This window comes from Pararge aegeria, chromosome 15 (assembly GCF_905163445.1).
Source record: "Pararge aegeria chromosome 15, ilParAegt1.1, whole genome shotgun sequence".
NCBI classification, from domain to species: domain Eukaryota; kingdom Metazoa; phylum Arthropoda; class Insecta; order Lepidoptera; family Nymphalidae; genus Pararge; species Pararge aegeria.
Window position 1 is genome coordinate 18,258,844 of NC_053194.1, and position 26,144 is coordinate 18,284,987.

General features: G+C 42.5%; 3 protein-coding genes across 3 annotated transcripts; 1 reads left to right on the top strand and 2 right to left on the bottom strand.

Moving 5' to 3' along the window:
* Positions 1–2,230: 2,230 nt before the first annotated feature.
* LOC120630169 (exocyst complex component 1) lies at positions 2,231–10,233 on the bottom strand (the record flags this gene model as incomplete). The annotated part of the gene is made up of 7 exons (XM_039899322.1): positions 2,231–2,450; positions 2,594–3,184; positions 3,249–3,441; positions 3,721–3,866; positions 4,753–4,971; positions 5,847–6,349; positions 10,038–10,233. Coding segments are annotated over 7 exons (1,947 nt in total), but the record flags the coding sequence as incomplete, so codon positions are not given.
* Positions 10,234–13,554: 3,321 nt separating this feature from the next.
* On the top strand, positions 13,555–16,765 carry LOC120629993 (prefoldin subunit 2). Its single transcript, XM_039899107.1, has 4 exons — positions 13,555–13,648; positions 13,767–13,968; positions 14,356–14,497; positions 14,936–16,765. Exons 2-4 carry the CDS (start codon positions 13,832–13,834, stop codon positions 15,083–15,085), a joined length of 429 nt encoding a protein of 142 aa, XP_039755041.1. The 5' UTR covers positions 13,555–13,648; positions 13,767–13,831; the 3' UTR covers positions 15,086–16,765.
* On the bottom strand, positions 16,689–26,048 carry LOC120629994 (GTP 3',8-cyclase, mitochondrial). The gene is given in 12 exon segments (XM_039899109.1): positions 16,689–18,060; positions 18,101–18,277; positions 18,386–18,416; positions 18,860–18,984; positions 19,778–19,888; positions 20,723–20,861; positions 20,934–20,997; positions 21,072–21,156; positions 21,266–21,429; positions 23,758–23,925; positions 24,132–24,249; positions 25,253–26,048. Coding segments are annotated over 12 exon segments (1,881 nt in total). The 5' UTR covers positions 25,361–26,048; the 3' UTR covers positions 16,689–17,469.
* Between the last annotated feature and the right edge of the window lie 96 nt (positions 26,049–26,144).

Here is a 26,144-nt window from a genome sequence, read left to right on the forward strand (position 1 = left end):
CCCTCATCCTTGTGTCATGTACCTATTCCTGATTCTTGTACGTGTTAGGGAATTACAGCACTTTATCTATGATAAACCCGATGATTAAATATATAGATATCAACACACCATAGCTTTTATACTCTTTAAAAATAGAATAATGGCCTTTACTAGACTATCAAAGAAAAGTATATGATCTATGGCGGGGACGAGGGTTTGACAAGATCGATTGGCGGGAAAGAAAAGTTAGCACAAATTTGGATAAAATATTTGAGAAAAGGAGATTTAGTAAAGTATGGTAATACAACGCTAGAAATTGGGAATCGATGATTTATAATGGAAACGAAATATTTTTGTGGTGGAACAAGAGTCTTATATACTGATGATGGAGTTGTTAAAAGTTGTTGGTACTATGGTGGTACCTGATGTTGTATAAGATAAGCATATCTCTAATATCCTTTGGTTTATTTAGGTTTCACATATGGAGCATTAATGTATACAGACAGATACAAACAATTTGTTCCAAAAGTCCTGGTGTTATAAGTGATAATAATAGTTATGTTCGACCTATCTTATGTGTCTTGTATCAAAGGGCCTAGAGTAGGTACATATGACATTGTTGTAATTGTAATTATAAGTCTTGTTTAATTGATTGAATAAAAGAGCAACTGCAGAGTTTCTTGCCAGTGGTATTCTCTGCCGAAGACAGCATTCCGAACTGATGGTAGAGTCATTACAAGGTAACAAGTAATATGAATTATACAGAACTTTAAATAAACAGTATTAGAGTCGGTCTAGTTGTTTAATGTTACTCCTTGGGGAGACATGGTTATAGAGTACAGACCCACAATACTGCTCTAATGCAGGTTGGTGGGCTTTAATGATATCATTTACAAAATTAATATTTTAATAGTACGTCAACAAGTAAGGACAAATAACATTTATGAGAATAAATACTGACTGCTAAGAAACTAGGTATTTAGCTTCAATTATACTATATATTAATGAAGTGCCATTGTGAACATTGCTAGTCTTGGAGTTAATATCTGGGTCTACCTGGAAAAAGAATGGTAACGGGAAAGTTTCAGGGCAAGAGGGTGCGGTTTTTTGGACCTCATGAAGATTAGTTTTAAATATCTGTTTGTGATGGTTTTTCTATACTTATGTAGTTTTTATTTCATTTTCTTATGGGAATAGAGTGTAAGTGTCTATCAGGTCTTAAGGTGCTTGCAGATGCTGCAATACATTATGTCAACAATTGAAGACATTTGAACTACCTGAATTAGAATAAACTGAAGACATGCCTTTGTGCCTTACAATAATAAAAGATATGAATTTAAAACACTGAAGACTTGACTATACGGTGCTATACCTTTGCCTTTTCCCTACTGGGTAGAATAAAGAAATAAAAGGCTGTATGGTCACCAACCAATTAAAAAACAACAGAAAAAATCCGGTAACACACAAGGGGTGAAAAAAGTATACCAATTGGCAGGTCTAAAAGATGAACCTTCTTGTCTTACTGACAATAGTTATTAAAACGTAATTGTGTTAATTTGCAAATGAGATCAAAGATGAGTATTTTTCATTTAGCTGCTAGGATCCATTTTAACTAAAGAATAATAATTAACGGTTGGGCTTGATTATCATAAGATAATTATTTGAAACTCACGTTTTCGCAATTAACAATGTCAATCGCAAATTACTGTCTCGAAACCTACAGTTTCAGTATCCATTATTCTTCTTTACTTCGTTAAACTTTTAATTAAGTCCTATCAGAAATGACTTCTAATAAGATTTGTGATCTTTAGTGTGGCTACTTAGTAGCAAAGTTGATTCTGTTTAAACAATTTTAACTGAAGGCAGTAAATTCGGGTGGCCAACTTGGAGGTGTGAAGGAGTTTCAGCTTCAATCAATAAGCAATAATAATCGTTATCACATTTTTTTCTGGTATTACTATGGTACATCAGAATAAATTAAAAATCAGACTAATACCTTTTTGTTATGCTTGTTTTTTTATAATCCAAGGTTTTTGTTTTAATAATTACAACTTTTTAATGTAATAATATAAAATAAATGATTTTAAGGAATTACTTATTGAAGTAAAAATAAATATCCACAAGAGAAGTATGTATAATGTATAGGGTATGTGGAAGGGCTAAAATAATCTAAAACGCGTTTATATAAATAAAATATTTATTTTCTTACATGCTAGATGTATTTGAATTATATTTATAAGAAGCCAATTATTTTGAATATATTTATAGGCTCAGTTTTAACGCGAAAATGAAAATTGAAGTTTCGAAATTATAAACAAACCCAGTGCCCTCTCTCCCTCGCGCGAGAGCGGGGCGCGGCGAGCCGGGGCGCGCTAGTGCTCGCGCGCGATGTCGGAGAACGCGTCCAGGATGTCCTGCGTGGTGAGCGGCAGCGCCAGCCCGGCGCCCGGGTAGCACGCCGCGATGCGCGCCTGCGGACAGTCCGAGTGTTCGCATTGCGCACGCGCGGGGCGTGAAAGAATATAATCCATTCGGACGCCCGCAACCGCCCGACTGTGGGGGAGGCTACGTCGAATCTGAAAGCAGGGATTCAAGAAACGGTCGTCAGGGTCACCTGCAGCGCCACGTGCTGCGCGATGAACTCCTCCTGCATGGCGCGCCACACCACCTGCAGCAGGCCGCCCTCGTCGCTGAGGTGCTTCTCCACGGTGCGGTAGAGGCGGTGCAGCGAGCGCCGCACCTCGCGCGCCGGGTACAGCGCCAGCACGCGCCGCAGCTCGTGCTTGCTGTAGGCGGCGCGGAAGCACACCTCGTCCTCGCGCACGCCGGCCGCCACGGCCTCGGCCACGCCCTCGAAGAACGTGGCCAGCTTCTCGAGCGGGCGGCCGAACTGCTGCGTGACGTAGGTGCGCAGCGCGTCGTGGTAGCGCGCGCGCGCCTCGCGCCGCAGCGGCTCGAGCGCGGGCACGCGCAGCGCGCTGGCGCACGCGCACAGGCGGTGGTAGTTCTCCAGCTGCAGCACGGCGCGCGGCGTGCGCGGGTGCGCGGCGTGCTGGATGGCGCGCAGCTGCGCCGCGCCCAGCGCCACGTACCAGCGCTCCAGGTCGGCGCGCCGCCCGCCCGCGAAGATGGCCTCGCACGCCGCGCCCATGCGCTCCAGCTCCGGGATGAAGCCCAGCACGCCGCACTTGGGCCTGCGCGCCGCCTGCCGAGAGCACGTTAGAGCCGCGGCCGCGTGCGCGCGGTGCGCCGCCGGTCGCCACGCGCACCTGCTTCACCGCGTCGGGCAGCGCGGCCAGGCGCTCGGCCACCGCGCGGTCGGCGCCGCGCTTGGCCGCCACCGCCACCGCCGCCAGCGCCGCGCGCGCCCACCGCGCCTCGCCCGCCGCGCCCGCCTCCGGCTCGGCCTCGCCGCCGCGCAGCACGCGCCGCCCCGCGCACGCGAGCGCCCGCATGGCGCCGCTGCCACCGCGGGTTAACGTTTAAACAACAATCTTCCACTGGAAACGCACTATCGAAACACATTTGCCGATTTCACCGAAATGTTGCATCCTGATGATGCACGTTGATTAGTGATCTTTCTACTAGTCATTCTGTCGATTTATTGCCAGACGTGGCCCTATCGTGGATCTCTAGAGTGATCGTGCAACAAATGTTGTTGGAGCAATCGAAGATCTCAATGGCATGTTAAAAAGAGGAGGCGTTGAGGGATCGATATAAGCAGCTGTCGCAGGGGCTCACTAGGGCTCGTGGCGCTCGATGTGCTGCACCAGCGCCACCAGCTCCTGCTCCAGCGTCGGGAACAGCTCGCCCATCAGCCGCCGCGCCGCGCCCGACGCGCGCCGCCCCTCCGCGCCCTCCCCGCCCGCGCCCTCCCCGTCCGCGGCCTGCGGACACACAGATGCTATACATCGTAAATAATACAGACAAGAAAAATTAAGCAAAAAGATCAGATGCTTCAGAAGTTAACTTTTGAAAATTTTGATTATTTTGCGTTGAGGAAGACGCAATTAAGATATTAAAAGTAAATTTACATTATGTAAAGACGAAGATATTATTTAACAAAGCAAAGTCGTAAGATAATTGAAAGAGAAGTATAACGAAACTTTATGATACAAGTGTGCAAAGTGATACTTTACACTCGAGGCAGTATTAAGCGCGTGAGCTGCGAGCGACGACGATAAGGAATCGAGACTGTACAGGACAATGCATACGCGTTACATATGCTATTTTCCATCACACTTGCGAGGAAAAAAACAGGCAAACTTTAAAATACTCTAAGAAAAATACTAAACCTTTTTTGCTCTTATTCCACTGCATGAAAGTTTTGTTTTTGTTAAAAAATAACTCGGTTGTGAATAATTCGATCAAATAAAACGTTAATTTATTAAGTTGATCCAGAATATATTTTAATTTTTTGTTGTTTTTTTTTCATACATATAACTTGCAATGAGGTGCCAACTTAACTTATCCGGACATCATAAATATAGCACAAGTACGGTAATTTTACACACAACACGAGTGTCTAAAATCTGGGATTATGAGCCTTATCTCTATGTAATAAGGTCCACGTTACGAGCAAGTGTGATTAAAAATAATATAATATCGGTGCCACATATATCTACAACTGTACTACACAAACATTTAGCAGAACTTCTCACACTAATCTGTAAGGCTAGATTCTCAACCGAATGAGATTAAAAAGCGCCAATCGCCCCGGCGCGGCGCGGCCTCTCGAGTCGTAGGGCAGGATACAACTACTGGAGTGGGTACCTTGACGTCAACGTCCAAGCAGAAAAACTGCGTGCAGAAGTCCTGCTCAGCGTTGCACACGCTCTCCACGAACGTGAGCACTTCGTCCAGCAACGCGTCCACGCGCTCGGGCGGCGCGTGCGCCAACTCGGCGCGCGCGTGCTCGGTGGCCGCGCGCACCTCGCGCTCGTGCACGCGCGCCCACGCCGCGCAGTACACGCGCACCAGCGCCGCGTACGCCTGCGGGGCGCGCCGACACGCAACTAGCCACCGCCTTCCGAGACGGCGGTGGCCATTGCGGACAGACTCGAAGTTTCCAAATTCATTCGATTGTAAATTTACCCCACTTCACTATTTTATGCCACATTGATGTGTATTTAATGCGTCGAGTTTTTCATTCGCAATAAAAAAAGGTCGATTATTTCGTGGTAGTGGTCGTACTAAATCGGAAAAGACGAGGTGTTAGGTTAATTTTGTTGTTTGTTTTTTTTGCAACCCGAGCTATCCATACCATAGTTAGTTGAAGACTTACAGACTGATGGGTATTTGTGTCACTAAAGCACTATTTCTCGGATTGAATAACCGTCCAAAATGAATTCCGACATCGGAAGTACCTATCATCCTAAGTAACTTTACTGATGTAATAACAGAATTTTCAAAATATTTAGAAAGTACATTACGAGCTAAAAGATATTGCTGTGAAAAATAATGTCAAAGTTAAATTTATCTCAAATTTATTTCAAATCTCAATATTTTCTGCTTTTGTAGACTGGCTTAAATATCAGTAATAGTCATGTAAAATTTAAAAACTGACATCGAACTTTAAAATGATGATAATACAGTAGGAAAAGGGTTGGACCTAAGACACTACCCTGAGGACTCCGTAGGTGATGTCACTGAAATGACTGATTTTCCCCCCCTTGTCTACTCTTATGGTAGTTTTTGAATCAGTCGAAGGTAAAAAATACCAAACACCAAACTTGAAGAGTTCGCTAAGCAAGATTGGAATCGAGATGGTATCGGAGGCTTTTTCGAAGTCTAAGAATATGCCAGCGCAAAAAGTGCCTCGGTATATGCTCGCCTATTCGCCTCCGTCGAGGCGGCTTCACGTTTACCTTGTCGTCGCAGCACTTGAGCCAGCGCATGAAGGGCGCGTAGGGCAGCAGCTCGGCGTGGTGCGCGGCGCGGCGCGGCGCCGCCGACGCCTCGTTGCCGAGGTGGATGAGCGCGTTGTTGAGCTGCCGCGCCAGCGCCGCCGCCAGCGCGTCGCGCGCGCGCGCCAGGCGCCGCAGCCGCTCGCGCACGGCGCGCAGGCGCAGACGCGCCTCGCCCGCGCGCGCGCCCGCCTCCAGCGCGCCGCGCAGCGCCTCGGCCGCCGCCAGCGCGCGCGCGCGGCCCTCCTCGCTGGCCAGCGACACCTCGCCCAGCGCGTCCGGGTCGCGCAGCTCGGGCCGGTCCAGCCACGCGAACACGTCGGCCAGCTCGGCCAGCAGCGCGCGCGCCGCCGCGTCCGCGCGCGCCGCGCCCGAGCGCGCGGAGAGCGCCGCGGGCGCCGCGCGCGTCAGCGCCTCCAGGCGCGCCTGCCGCGCCGCCAGCGCGCCGCCCGCCGCGCCGCCCGCTGCGAGTTAATAATAGTAATAATATCTTTTCTTCGAACTCGGTTCCATAGCATGATAGTAAAACATCTTACTCTATGTTGGTGCGAGAAACGGGTAAATCGATAATAATAATTATTTATTCATGCTTCAAAATTTTTGGTTACAGATTTGAACCGGCGCGGAAAAACTGTCGCTGAGGGTAGTTCCTTCCAGAGATTTAAGTACAGATTCGCTCAGTGCTCAGTGGAACACATTTTTATAGACTTCAGTAAAGCATTCGACTGGTGCGACTCAATCATATTATTACCGTGGAATTCAGAGAAATTCCCTCTCCTCCTTGTCTTAACTGTCGTGCACGTAAAGGGGCGCGTCTGTAACTACTAATCAATTCCCATCAGGCAATGGTGCCTAAAGAGTCCAACTAATCTTTACGCTATAACTATTTAATAATAAATTTAGACAATATATTAATGTTTCAATTTACCACTTTATTAACCCAGATAAGCCTGAAACTAAAATTTTATGAAAATTTTATGAAAATTTTGAAAAAAGTTACATTATTTAGTTTATTAGATCTTATGCAACATAAAAAAAATTATGAAAAAAAAATTAAGTGTAAGGCTTTCAGGGAAACAGCCGTCCTATATGTAGGACAGTAGGATAATAAGAGGAAATAAAAGACCATTTATGACAAAACAGAATGTAATCAAAAAGTGTAGTTTATTAGATAACTATTGATTATATTACCCATTGTTATATGTAATTTACTAGATTAACACTATTTATGAATGATATGTTTCAAAACACTTGACACACACTCCAACATCACATTTCTTGCAACGTGTCAAACATTATTTGTGACATTGACGACAGTGTGTTTGCTTCGATTGAGGAATAACCAGATGATTCATTTGGTCTTTACGACTATCAGCATGTTGATGATGGGAGGGTCGGCTAGGCCCTCTTTTGGCATTTTTTCTGTTTGATTCAATCAAAGCAATTGCTACCCTTCTGCGAAAGCCAAGATGATCCAATTTTCCATGATTTATTTTATATAACTGCCATGCATTATGTTCGGCAAGATCAATCATGTGTGTGAGCAACGGCATGTACCATTTCTTACCTCGTATACCAATTCGGTAATGTGAAATATTTTCATCAGACCGATCCACTCCTCCCATATATTTGTTATAGATGGACACCATATGTGGTTCTTCTATGACAATGTTTCTCTTTTCACTTTGTGACAAGCGTTTGGCAGATTGTTTAGGATTTATTCCTACAGCATTAGAAGCAATACTGAATATATTATTGTCATGCCATTTAGCAATAATGAACGTGTTGTCATGTGTCGTTCTGTAATCAAAATTCAAACCACTCAATTGGGCGCTTATCTTGGCAAGCGCCTTGAACATCTGGCCAATTCACGGGATTTTTTGCCAAGTCCCGTTTTCTCCATTCGTAGATACGCGTACGTTTAGTTCGACCTGTAGAATCAGAAGGTTCTTCTTCTGTATCACTCACCATAATCTGCCCTTGAATCATTACTTCAGCCGGTTGAAGCAGAATGTTTCGTGGCAAATTATTCAAAGTTACATTATCTTCTTCACCCGAATCTTCGTCAGTGAGACAGTCACGATCAACAGGAGGAGGTAGAATACATATCAGTCGTTCTCTATAATCTTCTTCATTATCAGAAACATTTTCTAAAGCATCTAAAATTTCATGCGCAGCTAACGGTCTGTAAAGAAAAAGTTGTATTATTGTACTAAACTCATGTATATTATCCTACTGTCCTATATATAGTACGCTAGTATTTGTAACAAGTTATACGAAATTTATTTATATTATTTTGCTAGAATATTTATTTAGTACAAAAGTTAAGGTTATCAACTAGATATTAACACAGAAAAAAACAACTCACGAGTAAAATATAACTTTTTATACATACCTGTCATTTGCCATGTCTGCAACGCACTTTTATTACACACTTATAAGGTAAAATATAAGGTAAAAACTGTTAAAATAACTGTCTTTTTATTTTTTCTAATAAAGCTGACATGTTTCTTACTGCAAATCATAAGACTAAATAATCTTAGATAAAGAGGGTATTCTGATATTTTTTTTTATTTCTACTGTCCTAAATATAGGACAGTAGGCTTATCTGGGTTAATATGTATCCATCTTAATTTTAATAAAGCATTTTGTTATTATACAACTATTGTATAACTTCACTCGAAAATCAACCAACCTTTCACCTTCATCTTTTTTCCATTATATGCCTATCTCTATTGTACCTTTCCTGTCTAAAGTCCTGGAGTGCATTGTTCATAAGCAACATCCCTATTTCTTGGGAAAAATAACATTTTAAGCCCCAAACGACCTGGATTTTGTCCTGTTAAAATTTGCTATGATATTAGATGCGGTATGGATGAACAAAAAGTCACTGTTTTAGCGTTACTCGATATCTCTAATGCTTTACCTATCTTGCTATTCTTGATTCCATAAATACTTATATCCTTTAATAATTTAAATTGGTTTCGATCACACCTCTATGACCGCAAACATAGTAGTACGCATTGATAGTAAGTGTTCTTCTTTGTGCAGTCTCGGTGCTGGTGTCCAACAAGGCGGTGTTCTTTTTCCTCTACTTTTCTCCATCTTCATAAATTCATTGGACTGATTTACTTTCGCTGTCTTTCCAACTCTATGCCGATGACTTGCAGATTTATACGACAACCTCTGTTGATGAAATATCAGGGGCTCGTTTGAATTCCGACCTGAACTTAATTAGCTTATGAAGTAAATCGAGTGGGTTGTCTATAAATGCTAGTAAATTTCAGGTCATTTTAGTCGGCAGCCGCCAGCAAATCTTTAAAGTAAGCTTTCATCTCTTCCTTCTGTAGTCTTTGATGGCGCTATACATGAGTTCAGCAGTCCGGGTAAGAACTTGGGTATTATCATGGATAATACGCTCTCGTGGGCTCATCAAATAACCGAGCTTAGTCGCAAGATCTACGCTGTAATTGATAGGCTTAAAAGGTGGAAATACTTTTTACCCATTCGTACAAAAATTTCTCTGGCTCACTCTCTTTTACTTCCTTTAGTGGACTACGCAGACTACGCTATTCTGACATACCCCAGTTCCTTCCTAATAAACTTAAGCGGCTCCAAAATCTGTCCAAATCCAAAGAATAATCTTACGATTTATCTTTGAGCTGAAGAAATTTGTCCAAATGACCCATTAACGTCAGCAACTTAAGGGTGACTGTTAGTGATAGGCGAAATATTCATATTCTTACTCTACTTTATTCTCTTCTCTATTGTCCTATCTCTTCGCTTTACCTTAAAGAGCGTTTTTCCTTTTCTCAGCATCTTGTCAGTATCCGGTCGGTCAATGACAACAAGTTTGAGATACCATTAACTCGCTCTCATCACTATAACGAGTAATTCACTTTAAAAGCTATAACACAGTGGAACTCGCTCAACAGGGATATACATCATTCCGACTCAATTCACCTGTCTAAACATCGCTTAAAAAACTATTACTTACCTATGTAATTAAGTATTATGTAAGTTTATAAAAGCATAAATATATATAATAAATATCTATTCCAGTATATATATATTAATATCAGTAGTTATTATGTAAATGTAGTATGTATGGTGACGACGAGAAGTGACAGGTCGATAGTGATGGTGATGTACCTTCGAGGCGCTCGGCCAGGCGCGCGCCGCCGCCCTCGGTGGCCGCGGCCAGCATGCCGGCCACGTTGAGCGCGTCGAGGCGCGCCAGGCGCTCGGCCAGGCGGCGCACGCGGCGCTCGGCGTCCGCGTCCTCGGGCTCCGCGTCGTCCAGCAGCGCCGCCAGCGCCGCGTCCGACGCCGCGCCCGCGCCCGCGCCCGCGCCCGCGCCCGCGCCCGCGCCCGCGCCCGCGCCCGCGCCCGCGCCCGCCAGCCGCAGCAGCGCCGCGCGCGCGCCGTCCGCGCAGCGCAGCGCCAGCGCCTCGCCGCCCGCCTCCAGCAGCACGCCGCCGCCCTGCGGACCGCGCGCGTGAATACAGGGACGGGAATAGTCCTGCTGTTGGTTTAAAGCTCATTTGTCAATCGGCAACCGGAGAGTAACAAACTATCGCCGAGAATAATACAAATGTTTTGAGGATTGGTGATGAAAAGTCCTCTATTGCAGAAAAGCGCCACTACGTCGAGGGAGTTGAGCAAGCTTAATGTAGCAAGCCTTTTATAGTCGTAACGATAAACGTCTTACTGTACGAACTTAGATGAAAGTCTACATTCTTAGCATACTCTTGTATGGCGGAGACGTGGACATCGAATGCGAAGCGAGAACGCCGGCTCAGTGCCTTTCACATGCGCTGCTTACGCAAAATCTTGGGCATGTAATGGAAGGTTAGGGAGACTAACAGAAATGTTCTAAATTGTGCGTGAATATTTAGCCCAACTGACTTATTAAAGCAAAGACGTTTGCACTGGCTAGGACAATGACTCCTTCTTGTGTACCGCGACAGGTCTTTCTTGGAGCAGTAACACAAGCGAAGATAAATGTGGGCAGACCGAGGTTAACCTTTAAAGACTACACCGAGAAAGATATGGCAGACTTACATATTAACCACTTGGTTTGGACTCACAAATTCATCTGTAAAGTCACAGTAGAAAGAACCACTGTGACAATTTTTTGTTTTACAACAAATTCTCATATTGCCATACATGGCCTGAATGAATGAGCGATCCAACACAAATTAGCAAAGGCTAGCAAATCTTGCACTTAGTACACTCTGAAGTAGGAAGAAGAAAGAGGCAACCAGTCATAGACTTTAAAATATTTCGCAACTGCTACAATATGCCAAATTTTAAGGAAATATCCTTCCTTTGAAATAGGTTTTCAAAAACCATCATTAAATTCTTTCAAGTACTTTTCCAGTTATGGAGTTATGCACTGACAGAATAAAATTGTGGATGCATTAAATGGAGAATCTGTGTATCACCACCATTTTCCCTTCCTTCTTGAAGTGCAATAGATTAATGTACTCCTTTTTCGTAGAAAGCTTTATTTGGGCTGGAGCACATTGTAGACTGTCATTAAGATGATTCCTTCCCATAATGCTACATGCTGAAATGACTAAATGAATTTTGATAACATTCAGTACAGACTTTACAGACTCAAGAATTTATTTAATTTTCTTAATTTTTTGCTTGTAATATTAAGGTATGTTTATTTTATCTTCATTGTATTCAAACTGGAAAGAAGTAATCTCCACGACACAGGGAATCCTAGTGTGAAAATCACAGTCATTATCTGTATTCTTTGGTTTACTTTTTATGTTTGTTTAAAATAAATTTGAAATTTGATTATACTACAAAAAGAATATAGCATAAACTTAAGATTGATTGAGGTAATCGAAAACCTTTTAAAAAAAGTAAGTGTGTTAGTTTTTCTTCTTTCACGCTATAACAAGCGGAAGTAATGACACAGTAAACTCAAATGCAACTGGCCAAATCATGTAGGTATGGCAGTGACTAGACAGCTGCTAGCTGGGCGAGCCGCAGCAGGCGCCCGCGCTCACCGCGGCGTCGGGGCGCATGCGCACGGCGGGCAGCGGCCAGCTGCGCACGCGCGCGCCGTCCTCGCTCAGCACCAGCTCGCCGGCCTCGGCGCTCAGCCGCTGCGCGCGCCCACCCGCACTCTGCACGGCCACGCCCGTCGCCGCGCCCTCCTCCAGCTTCATCGTCCCTCGCGCTTCACTGGGACGCCCCTTTACACAATTGTCACCCAAATTACCTATTCGTCATTAAAACGACGTTTAGCAATTCATCATTCTATTAATATATCAACAAGATTGCAATCGTAATAAAACCTGAATTGCAAAATGAAAGAGAGTAAAACGAGGAAAATCTTGTAAACTAAACTTTCAATTCAATTCTTACTTTCTTCTTCTTCTTTGCTTTTTTGGCTTTTACGTGTGCCAAATAGGCACGTTGCACTTCGCCAATGTCACGTATACTTGGAAGATCCACAAAGGTAATTCAATTCTTACTTTATTTATTTTTTGTTACAAAATTCGAAACGTCAAATGTCAATCAAGTTCAAGTTTTCTTTTTTAATTTGTACACAGAGCCATAACCCTACCTTTTTTTACGTTGACGGCCAAGGGTTCTTAGAGAAGAATAATGAAGAATCGGTGATATTAACATAGCTTCATTATTCTGTTATAATATTTGATTTTTTTAATACGTTGCTTATTGAAAATACAAAGTATTAGGTATCAAGAACGTATGAACTTTAACATTTCAATCCACAGAAATAGCTGGAAATTAAAGTGTATGAATTAATACAAAAGTATTTATTTTTGATAATTTGATTTTTATAATACGTCGCTTATTGAAAATACAAAGTATCAGGTATCAAAAACGTATCAACTTTAACATTTAAATTTACAGAAATGGCTGGAAATTAAAGTCTTGTAATATTATGTTTTAAAGAAACTTCACTGATCGATGTTTTATTTCGATACATCGCAATCAATATTAATTTTTTTTTAATAGTTGAAATAAAACAGGTAATGCCGCAAAACATAGCTCTGGGCTTTAATTCACTAAAATGATACAAGACAATAACAGAATAACATTGATGTCAATATTCAATATTCGAATTACAATAAACTACTGTGAAGTTCTATCAACAGAGTCGAACTTAATATTACAAAGGAGTTATGGAGGGTAGAGGTAAGGAGAGTCATCTTATATGGGAGAAAAGTTGAAAAAGTGTCCAGTGTATGCGCTAAATAACAGTTTAAAAATTCTCCACAATGGCGCTGGTGGATGCACAGGGTATGGTATGAATGTAGCGATCGTAGATGAATTGAAGTATGCCGAGTTCAAAAATGTAATGTCATTATCGACTAAAGTAGTTAATTATTGAGAATTTCAACAACTTACGTTGTACAAAATATTGTGGTAAATATAACCTTACTTCCTTGTATCTCCATACTTCCTTGTTTATTTTTCAAACTAACAATATTTATATTTGGCGCTTCTTTTAAGAGTTACCCTGATGCAAATGTAGCGCCATCCTAATTTGATACATTTTGACGACACTTTTTCATATACACAGATGACTCTCCTTACCTCTACCCTCCATAAAAGGAGTTTCATATCAATAGTTATACTTTGTTTTATCTACTGCACTTCGGTATCGAAATACGAAATTATAAACCACAGATAACTTTATATCGGTATAAGTCATAAGTACTATATCAGAGTCTGAATAAAAACAGACAGAGTTGTGAGACTTTAAACCAGATGTAACTGTTTTTAAATTTTTCTAATCAAATAAGTAAAAATAATTCAAATATACTATTAATTTGCTTATGCACTCTTAAAAATACAGCATTACTTAAAGAAAAAGATTAATTCACGCAGGAGCTCGTGGAGTGCCGCACATCATAACCTCACTCGATAGCATAGAATACTAAATAAAGCAAAAGATGGCAAAGAGCACTAGCAAGAGCGGTAAATCTAAATCCAATGAAGAAGTGTTTGCGGGCTTCCAGAACCTTCGCAGCGAGCAGAGACAGCTCGCCAACAAGATATCAGAACTTGAGATGGACCTGAACGAGCACAAGTGAGCAATACCAGTGTTTTGTTTTTAGTTGCATAGCTTAACCTTTAAACTTTGGATTAGACATACTGGAAGCAGAAACCCATTTGTCCAGGGAAACGGAAGATAAAAATAATATGTTAAACCCATTTCATCATCTACATTTCTGACTTCTTACGTCCAGCTAGTCCCTACAGCTAATTTGATGTTGTCTGTTCACTAACATTTGCTTTTCTGGAGTATGATAGCAACGCCTTGGAGTAGCCTATGTTTCTTTTTTGCTAACCCATAGATTGTTCATTAATATAAGCTTATTTGCACCTTTGAAAAAAATTTCATAAATTTTTCCATTATTTGAGTTATTTTGTGTGATATCATTGTGCGGTGATATATTCTTGATGGTCTTTGCAGGATAGTGATTGAGACGCTGCGCGGCGTTGAGCTAGCGCGCAAGTGTTTCCGCATGGTGGGCGGCGTGCTGGTAGAGCGCACTGTGGCGGAGGTACTGCCGGAGCTAGAGGGCAACAGAGACCGCCTGCCACAGGCACTACAGGTGACACTACAGATGACAGATGTTCTCGCACTGTACATAATGTTTGGGCAGTGGCCATCACTGTAGACAATTTAAAAAATACTAGCTGTTGGCCGAAGTTATTAGTCTGTAAACATATATGCAATAAAATAAATCACATGTATTAACACTAATTCAGCAAAGATAGAAGTTGGGAAGTAGAAATATACCCCAAAACCACCATTGGTTTTCAGGGCCAAAAGTAGTCTATATTACTCTCTTTCAACTATCTCTTTGCCTAGTTAGGATATAATTTTTAAAGAAGAAGTCTCTTTAATATATTCTATATATTGATGAACTTTTTACAATATGGTGACTATTTATGCTGTTTAACATTGGTTCCAGTTGTACAGGAATACTATGTGAAACCTTGAATCATCTCGCATCACTCAATCATTAAGTGATCTGGCATCCCTGCAGGCTCTCAACGAGCAGCTGGCGCGCAAGGGGCAGGAGATCAACGACTACATCGAGAAGCACGACATCCGCGTGCAGCGAGGCGCCGACAGCGAGCCCGCCGCTGCCGCGCCCGACGCCGCCAAGAGCAACGTGCTGGTGGCCAGCGCCTGAGCCGTCGCTGCCGCGCCGCCACTTATGGTGCTTGGGGCCTACTAATGTCACTTAAAAACAGCATTATGTTAAAATTATGCTTGTCCAGCAAAGTCTACCACCACCAAGCTTATTTCTGCCGCTAAGCAGCAGGCAATGGTTTTCCACTTACCATGTGGTGGGACATCTGCTTGACCCGTCAATTGTTACTATCAATGCCTACCTATAAAGAAATAATTCTCAAACACACAAATCAATAATATTAAAATAATACTGCTTTAAGCGATTGTAGTAAGGGATAGGTGTTACCTTGGGTCTTGAAGTCATGAAAACTGTTTATCTATGTCAGTTTACACAATGTAAGTAACTATAAATTATGCTTTCAGCTGAGACAGACTTGCACCTGTGTCATTGGTAACTTGAATACATATCTTATTTCAAACCACTTTCAATAAGTGGATTAAGTGGGTGTAATTGTGTGGAACAAAGCAATTGTTAATTCTGTAATCATGGAAGCTATTATTTTAACAACTAAGATGTTTTTTTTATTCTTTTCGTCGTTTTTCTGATAAATGATTGGTTTTTGCTTTGGCTATTATATGACAATTAATTAGTATTGTAAATATTGTCATGAATGTCTGAAATTGCAAAAAAAAATTATGCTGGTATTTTAGAATACTGTGGTTTAAGTTTTTTAATTCCTGTCAGTTAAATTCACATTATGCATACTTAGTTTTTGTGTAATTGTTTTAGCGGAACATTGTAAACAAAATCCTATTCCCAAGTACTCCTTAGGATTTGTTTTTTTTCATGAGCTTTGAATTCTTATAGTAAATTAATTATATAGTATTTAATAGTTATAAAAATTAACAGTAAGTTGTAATAATATACATTTTTAATTAACATTTTATTTTTATTTTCAACACATGAAATATATTTATAAAATCTACTGTACCCAGTAACAATGAGTGCATGATGCATTTGCAAGTTGCTCAGACCAGTGTGTGGACTAACAACCATATTGGCACTGGCATCTTTGAAATTTTTTAATTACTATTATGAAACTTCACCCCACAGACATTGAAAACATTGACCCCTATTTTTTTAACTTCTCTTATGATGTAAACAATCTTTCCCCAAGGTACATTTTAAAACATTAAGAAATAAGGAAAACATTGTTTTAATTTATTTTATAATATATCAATGTATACTCAAGTCGAAAATGTGTCATACCTGAAAGAGTTCTTAGAGCAATTGTAAAATCAACAATTGCAGTACAAAGTTTTCAGATGTACAATATATTTAATAATGAAGATGGCTTTTTTATGCAGAAAAAATGTCCTACAGGCATTTCATTTCCACCTTTATATATAAATATTATAGAATATCATAGTATATCCCAAGTTTATTTTTTTAAGTTGCCCAATAGTAGTGAAGTAACCTGCCCATGCACCTGTACACCTAAATATCAAAACCCAAAAATTCAATAGTTCGTTTACAAAAATAGTAATCTATTCTATTATGTAATAGAATCACACTATGGAATATAATAAAGTTGAATGTCTTGCATATTCCACATCCGCATGCCCTTGGGCCATGGCACATCTCTAGACGAAATTATCTCATAAAAACAAGTTCAATAAGACTTATTGCATTGATGTTATTTTGGAATGACTTGTTCATTATACGTATTAACTAATATAGCGTTTCTTTTATCTACTACAACGCCCCTAAAAATATAGATTCATCGACCCCGTTAAAGGGGACAGTGATCCCATTGTTCCCGTTGTTGTTTGTTTTCATTCACGGGGACAGTGGGATTTGAAACAATTTATTAAAAAGTATTTTTTTAATAAATTATTTAAATTTAAGAAAAATATAAAACAATAATCTCGTCGTCCCCTTTTACATTTTATTTGATTATGTTGGTAAAATATTTGACGTTCGATCTCTTCACAACACAACACAACGTTATGTTGTTCAACGTTATATATATCCCATAACTAGGATAGATAAAGGGGACAACGGGGTCCGTTTTTTTTTCAGATCGCGCTAACCGTTATCGGGGATACTGTCTCCGTATAATTGAAATCCATTTCAATTATAGGTATTATTATATAACAATAGGGACGAGATGGGACTACATCCCTCTATTCAGTTTCTACATGATATACTTAGTACTAGGACGGCAAATTGTTTGCAAAATTCACCACTGCAGTAGGAATGCCGATAAACATAATTATAATTATATGAATAATGTAAAATATTACCACTAAATATGGCTACTACATATTATGCCTTACAATATTATTATATTTTGCTGGTTAGCAACATAAAGTATAAACAATATATTTTTTAACAATATCACCAACTATAACATAAAGTTTGGCGGCAGGCGTGGCGAGCTAGAAGTGCACGACGTCTGTGGGCGCGTAGGTCTCGCCGGGCGGCCGCGGCGTCGCGTCGAGCGCGCGCACGGCGGGCGCGGGCTCGGCGGGCGCGGGCTCGGCGCGCGGCCAGTCGGAGCGGCCGCCCGCCTTGCGCAGCACGCGCAGCCCCTCCACCGCCATGCGCTTGTCCACCGCCTTGCACATGTCGTACAGCGCCAGCGCCGCCAGCGCGCAGCCCGCCAGCGCCTCCATCTCCACGCCCGTGCGCGCCACCGCGCCCACCGCGCAGCGCAGCCGCACGCGCCCCGCCGCGCCCGCCGGCAGCTGCACGCGCACGCGCGCGTGCGTCAGCGGCAGCGGGTGGCACAGCGGCAGCAGCTCGGCGGCGCGCTTGGCGCCCAGCACGCCCGCCAGCTGCGCCACGGTCAGCGCGTCGCCCTTGGGCAGCCGCGCGCCGCGCAGCAGCCGCAGCGCGCGCGCCGACAGCACCAGCCAGCACTCCGCCTCGGCCGAGCGCGCCGTCTCCGGATTGTGGCCCACGTCCACCATGCGCGCCTGCCCCTCCGCGTCCACGTGCGTGAGCGCGTCCGGCGCGTCGGGCGCGTGCTCGTGCGCGACGCCCGGCGCGTCGGTCGCGCGCGAGCACAGGCCCCGCGCGAACGCGCGCAGCGGCCGCGCCGCGCCGCGCCGCGCCGGCGCTGTGAACGTCAACGTCTAGAGGAGGCGCCTAGCCGCCGATCAGAATCATCGGCCGGTTCTTCAAGCGGGCGAGATTCTGCATGCCTACAAAAGCGTCGACACTTTCAAATAGAATGAAAACCAACTCTACGGCCGGGACTAGAGATAGCAGACTCGATTCAAAAATAATAACAATCGAGACAATTAAAACGATTGATCCGTGCGAAAAACCAATGATCCTTATGACGTTTACCGTGATCGAGTCGTCAATTATTAAAACTGTACTAAGGAATAAATAAATGGTTTTCACTCTATTCGCCACACAAACATCTGATTTTATCGGAGTTTTCTACAAAATTCCGAATTAAGCGCTAGTCCTACGGGTATTCCTGTACGAGACCGTAATCTATTTGGAACAAATCTATATTCCCTTTTATTTAATTTAATATACCGAGTTCGCCGATGGCGAACTGACTTAAATTTATTACTCACTTAAATAAATAAATTGGAACTACTTTATAGGCATTTTTTCTACAATACTACAAACTGATGATTTTTTTAACGAATAATAAACATAAAAACTCATAATATATAGATAAACACCCAGACACCTTTCAACAAACACGTTCGTCATACAAACATCTTCCAGCCGTGGGAATCGAACCCACGGCTGGAGAATAGTCCGTCGAGGGGGTGACAAGAGCTGTCTGCCGGTGGCGGCGCGTACTGACCGGCGTGCTGGCTGTGCTTGCGGCGCAGCGCGGCGCGCACCAGCTCGCCCAGCTGCGCCGGCGTGGCGCCGCCGCGCAGCGCGTCGCGCAGGCTGCTCTCCGCCGCGCCGAACAGGCACACCTGCGACACGGCAATACAAGCTAGCTCTCCGCCGCGCCGAACAGGCACACCTGCGACACGGCAATACAAGCTAGCTCTCCGCCGCGCCGAACAGGCACACCTGCGACACGGCAATACAAGCTAGCTCTCCGCCGCGCCGAACAGGCACACCTGCGACACGGCAATACAAGCTAGCTCTCCGCCGCGCCGAACAGGCACACCTGCGACACGGCAATACAAGCTAGCTCTCCGCCGCGCCGAACAGGCACACCTGCGACACGGCAATACAAGCTAGCTCTCCGCCGCGCCGAACAGGCACACCTGCGACACGGCAATACAAGCTAGCTCTCCGCCGCGCCGAACAGGCACACCTGCGACACGGCTAGCTCTTACCGCCCGGCGGACTTCTTTAGAACGCCGACTAACTTTGTACTTCTTGACTACTTCTAACTTAAAAATTTACTTCTGGACTATTTCTAACTTAAGAATTTTTTCTCGAAGCTCGTTTTGGATAGAGACGGGCGACGATATTTTTTAAAATTGTAACGGCTTCGGTGCGATATGAAATTTAAATGAGAGAATATTTTCCAAGTTAAATAAAAACTGTGCGACAGATGTGACACGAGAGTTGCGTCTCTTATGGGAAATATTGTTTAAAGCATAATATTATTTATACTTATAAAATTTGAAAGCTTAAAATGTGCAAGTATTACTTATATAAAATGTGTGCGTTAAAAGATCTTTCGTTCACTACTTCAGCAAATACTGTAATGGAGTTGGCCACAGCGTGCCTACGGTGCGAGTGCGCGCTGACCTTGAGGCTCCCGTCGGCCGTGAGGCGCAGGCGGCTGCACGCGCCGCAGAAGGGCTTGCTCATGGACGAGATGAAGCCCACGCGGCCGCGGTAGCCCGGCGCCTGCCACATCTGCGACACAGCCACGTTACGCGCGCCGGTATTGGCACAGGTGCGCACAAACTGCTAATGTATTCAACATTTCTCATGCCAACATTTCCTATGAATAATTAACGTATATTTCGTTCGCCCTCTATATGCAGACGAATGGCACATAAGTACGTTTAGGCCTTGCTGATAATCGCATTGGCTCTTCCGAATAGGTACTTAGTTTTGAATACTAAACTTATTTAAAAATGGGAAATGTTGGTTTCATATCGATAAAATCCCGATGTCCCCGAAATATATTCCCGTTAACGGGCACAAAAATATCCCGTCGTCCACGTTATCTTTCCTCCCTAATAAAATAAATAAAATAAAAATCGTTTGCGTAATACTACGACAATACACACATCGCCATCTAGCCCCAAAGTAAGCGTAGCTTGTGTTATGGGTACTAATGAATATTTTTTTATGAATATAATACACATAAATACTTATTACATACAGATAGACACCCAGCACTGAAAAACATTAATGTTCAGAATAAATTCCGTTAATAACAATATAAACAGCTTCCGAGGAATTCGAAGAGTAACCCACGAGCGCTACACTTAGCTAAAGTTATTGTGCTAGTTTCTAGCGCTAGCGATTCGTGATCAAGTTAAATATTCTGTTTTTAATATGTGCTAAGGGTGGCCTACGTACATTATAACATGTGCTACTATTTATAACATATGTACCTATTATGTTGAAAATATAGGGATTTAATTCGTTTGCGTAAGAACCTAGTCGAAAACAGTCTAAACATAATTTTTTATCAAAGCCACTCAGCCCGACGAGGTGGGCACGCGCGCCGCGGCGTACCGTGGCGGTGAGGCACGGCGCCGGCGCGGCGGGCCGCAGCGCGGGGTGGCGGCGCCGCACGGCCTCCAGCGCGGCGCGCTCCGGCACCATGCGCGAGTCGGCCCACGCGTTGCCCGCGAACGGCATGAACTCGATGAACCTACGCACACACACGCACTCAGCACTCCGGCGGCCCGAGCCACGGCCCGCGTGTACTCGACAGACTACGCACCTCACGTCGATTGCCCGATCTTTCGTGAGTTCAACGAAGTCACAGATTTCGTCGTCGTTGAAACCTGCGAAAGAGTAAGCGGGTGATCAGCGCGACTCCGAGACGATAGACGGGAGCGCCGCTCGAATCGTTAACTACCTTTCATGAGCACCGTGTTGACCTTGACGGAGGCCAAGCCGAGCTGCAGCGCCAGGTCCAGGCTGGCCAGCACGTGCGGCAGCCCCTGCGGCAGACGCGACTCCGTTACATGCCGCGTGTTATTGTTGATATTTCAACATCGCACCTACTGTTCGCGTGCCTATGCGATCGATCCCGCGGCCGGCGAGGCTTACCGGGCGGCGCGCCATGCGCTCGAAGCGGTCGGCGCGCAGCGTGTCGAGCGACAGGTTGAGCGCGGACAGGCCGGCGCGCTGCAGCGCGGGCAGGCGGCGCGCCAGCGCGATGCCGTTGCTGGTCATGGCCACCGTGCGCACTCCGCTCAGCTCGCTCAGGCCCTCTGCGCGCACGACCGCCCGAAACCATCAGCTCGTTACACAGTGTGATAGAACAGTATCTAACTAGATTAAACTAGATTTATCATGATTTTTATTTTTTTACACATTTTGATACAGTAAATAATAATAATAATCCTTCTATGTTTCCCTATTAAACAAAAACGGGAAGAGGCCTGTACCCAGCAGGGACGGTCATAGGATAATGGGGGATATTGTGATGTGATGGCGTGATGAGAGATGACTTTTGAGTCACTATCTTTTAGTCCACGCTCTTTTATCACGGACTCTTTAATCACGGACGGCGGTATTTTAATGAAATAATAATATTACTATTCTGTTGTTCTGTTCTGTTATTAATTTTGATAGATGATATTTTCTTCAAATCCCAATGTCCCCGTTAACCAGGATAGATTATGGCGACGAAGGTACTGTTTTTCAATAATTTTATTCAAATCCCTAATCTCTGTTAACAGAACGGGGTCAATGGGGACGCTATATTATTATTTGTAAATAGTTTTAAAAATTTGCGTATTGCGGAATTACTTTGACTACTATCAACCCAACGGTCAGGCTGTATAAAACATGAAATACTTTGTAGGTAATAAAAAACAAAACTTGTCAAATCATCATTGCGTCCGCAAAATTATAAATATTATGAAATTACTTCGAAATTCTGCATCACTAGAAACACTACACTCTGTTTACTTTGCCCTTTGTCAGTCTCTATAGTCGGAAAAATGTAATAGGCCCGTTTTGACATTTGTGCAAGACAATAGAATGTAACTTGGAACGAAAGTGAAAGAAACAAAAAAATAAAAATCAATTACATACAGTGTTTTAAAAAATACGTAATTTTTTTTGGTACGTTAAATAATATGAAAGAATATATCGCGAGTATTCTTTTTGCGCTTACTTCATAGCAGCATGCAATTTATAATTGTTGCGAAACGTTCCGAAAACAGTTACGTTCTCAGTCTTTTTTTTTTTTATACTAGAGCTGTAACCATTTTTTTACTGAATATCGAAATTAAATATTGTGTAGTTATCTTTACTGCAAAGAATGAGCTTGGTTCTCAAAATGGGTTCTAAATAATGAGTCTGAGATGATGTATCTGACCAAGCGGCACATGACTGAAGCGTCCACGCGCGCACTGCGCAGTTTTTCGTTCCTCATCTTGTAAAGTTGACTGTGCGCTCGTTTAAGTTTGATATATATTGTTTACTATTACGTTAACTATGGCTCTTCTATTTTGGACATTAATTTAAACATAGTGATTTGACTCGATTTTTGTGTTTGTTGTTATATAGTACTAACTCTGTTTCAACATGTTGAAAAGTGGACGTATAATCAACAGCCAGTCACGCGTATTGGTTGTGAAGTTAAAGGAATACTTTGAACGAACGAACACTTTACAATACATAATAATAACAATCAAGTACTGATACAAACTTGAATTGATTTATCGTGAGTATCGAGTACAGAGTCTTATGGTTCCATAACTAGTTACGTCGCGATGACAAATGTCAAAACGGGCCTATTACATTTTTACGACTATAATCACCTATTGCATAACTTCCTGGGGTAATGCTTCGAAATCACACTTGATTCAGTTAGAACGAGCACAAAGGTCAGTCAGTACTCAAAACTATTCTTAAGAAGCCTTATAGATATCCAACCGTCAAGCTATATCAGGAAAGCAGAGTCCTTAGTGTACGTCAGTTATATATTTTAAAAATGGTACTTACGAGTTCATCAGTCAATAACATCCACTAAAGATTATAAAACTCTACTCAAACGTCGGGTCTTTAAGGTCCCGTTGCCAAGAATCAAGTCGAGCTTTGCTAAACGTTTCAGTCCATTTATAGACTCCTTTATTTATAATAAAGTTACCAGTATTTGTGACATTAAACATTGTTCCGTAAAACAGGCCTGGCATGCTACCTTAACCTATGATTCAACAGAAAAACTTTTCTTGTGTCTAGCGTAATATCATACAAAATGCAACTTTATCAATAATTAGAGTGTATTGTACGAATTGTTTAATCGACTGTAATTCGAGTGACAACATAAATTAAGCTGTTAAATTGTAAATAGGCACCCACGAAACAGGAATACCTAGTGTGGGTACCATCGGTAACATGGAATCTGTAAATGTTGTTTTTGATAATAAATATTTTTTCATTTTCATCAAATCTCGAATGAATATATCAATCGTAATGTCAAATTTTACTCTTTACTATTAACAACATGGAAATAATTTTGATTCGAGTCTCAAATATGCTGCAACACTCGTGTCCACGGAACAGCAATGGAGCGAGTGGGTACGCACGCACGACGTCGGGCAGGTCGGCGCGCAGCGTGGGCTCGCCGCCCGTGAGCCGCACCTTGCGCACGCCCAGCGCCGCGAACACGCGCGCCAGCCGCAGCAGCTCGCCGCGCGACAGCAGCGCGGAGCGCGCGCTCAGCGGCACGCCCGCGGCCGGCATGCAGTACTGGCCTGCGGCCATTTTTTTTTTTTTTAATTTATCTAGCTTATTTTTATGGTTTAATTTTATTTTTATAATTCTTTTAATAGCCCCGGGAAGAAGATTGGGCAACTGCCACTAATTTCTTCGCGGGGTGCGTTGCTTAATAAATAAATAATACAAGGCTGGCACTGACGCATGTTTATAACGCAAATAGTAGCTGGAAGCATACACTTACATCGCAAATTGCAGCGCTCAGTGAGCGAGATGCGCAGGTAGTCGTGCCGGCGGCCGTGCAGGTCCACCAGCGGCGCCAGCGCGGGCTCGGCGGCGGGCTCGGCGGCCGCGGCCGGCCCCTGCGGCACGGCGCGCAACGTTTTATATTCCAAATAAAATACAAGAAGCAGCTTGGAGATCGACACTAAATCTAGCGATGATTAACAGGATTCCGATTCCGATTTCGCCACTGAGGTTAGCATGGTTTACTATTTATTATAAAAACTTTTTACACATATCTTTACTTTATATATTTTTGGGTGCCTTTTTTCTCAATATAAATTTACTTACAAATTTCCTTTACTTATTACTACTTAGTAAATTTAAATATTTGATGAACAGATACTACATTTTTCTACCACTCTCTGCATTTGTCATTTTTTTAATAACTATATTAAACTCCTTGCGTTGACAGGGACTATAACACTACCAAAAAAATAGTGAAATAACAGTAAAACCTGATGACATCCTGAACCTGACCTGACATCACAATGATGATAATTTTTGATGATTTTGTCTAAGACTTATTTAACATTTTCTGCAGATTCACCTGTTTGTAAACACATTTGCAAAATCAAATTTTTTAGCTCTACTGTAGATCAATCTTTTTGTACTACGTATATATGCTGATAAAGCAGCTTGAGGTATTATTACATTTAAAAACTACTCCTGAAGAGGGCAGTGGTCCTGAATGTGTATAGGAGGCTAAATAAGAAAATAACTTACTTTGACGGGAAAGATAATATACAATTGTTAATTTTACAAGATATGTGTTTTTTAAATATTACAGGAATCCTGTTTTGCAGTGCAAAGCATTCAATCTGGAAATGTAGAATAGATCCTTCATGCAAGCTCTTGATGTTTCAACAAGCGTAGAGACACATTTCATCACGTTTATAACATGACTATTGTTCACATTAGTCTGTTTCAGTCTGTTAAATGTACTTTACTAAAAATAAGTTGCCCAAACTATTGATAATATTATTAAACCTAAGAAGGCAAACAGTTACGGTATCAATAAAACAATGTTAACAGTGAAATGATTAAACATAAAATGCTGCAAGTCAAAAGAATTGTACTTACATTAGTATGTGTACGCCTGCCCGGGCTCACCAGGCTGTTCCACGGGAGCCCCTTGTGCCGGAAACTAGTTTCACGCAACAAATGCTTCAGACTGTTGCAGTAAGACATCCTGTGGCCTTCCTCCGCAAGTAAATAGAAAGATAATGAGGCTTGAATATGTAAATTGCAGCACGTAGGCAGGTACCGACTCAGTTCGACGATTATATTATACAGAATATTTCGCGTTCAAATTTTTAATGAATGTCGTGTGCAAAGTATCTACATACTTACTGATCGTTATTGAAAAATTAACCTGCGGTAGCGACTACTTCAGTAGTTTATTATTTGCACAGTAGTTTCACTTTACTTTATGCGAATATTTATGTGCAATATTATTAATACGATTCGGCTCGGTAGTACGTGGCTCTATAATAACCTACGCTTATGGTAGTTCCAGTGTTCTGTTGCAATAAATTACGTTGTGTAAACATTAGCAAAATAAAAAACTTTACATGAATGTTGAAAAAGTTGTTGCCAATATAACTACTGCTAATGACACTGACAGTAAAGTCCAAAGAGTATACTTACCTAAAAATTAATGAAGGTACCTGTGACATTTTTTTGCTTTATTCTTCGCCTTATTATATTTTTGACATTTGTAATTTTATGACATTTCAGTTAGGTATAAAGTGGGTATAACGAACTTTATTATTCACTAGCGTTCCCTCGCGACTTCTTCCGCGTATGAGTCATGAGTCAACCTTGAAAGATAGTTATAGATCATGCGAACTGTTTTTTAGAACTGTTAAGAGGAACTATTCCGCCATACTTACTACATACTTATGGTAAGAAAAGACCCGTGCTCTTTAGTGGGCCTCTAATGGGTTGATATGATGTCGATGATGATATTGAT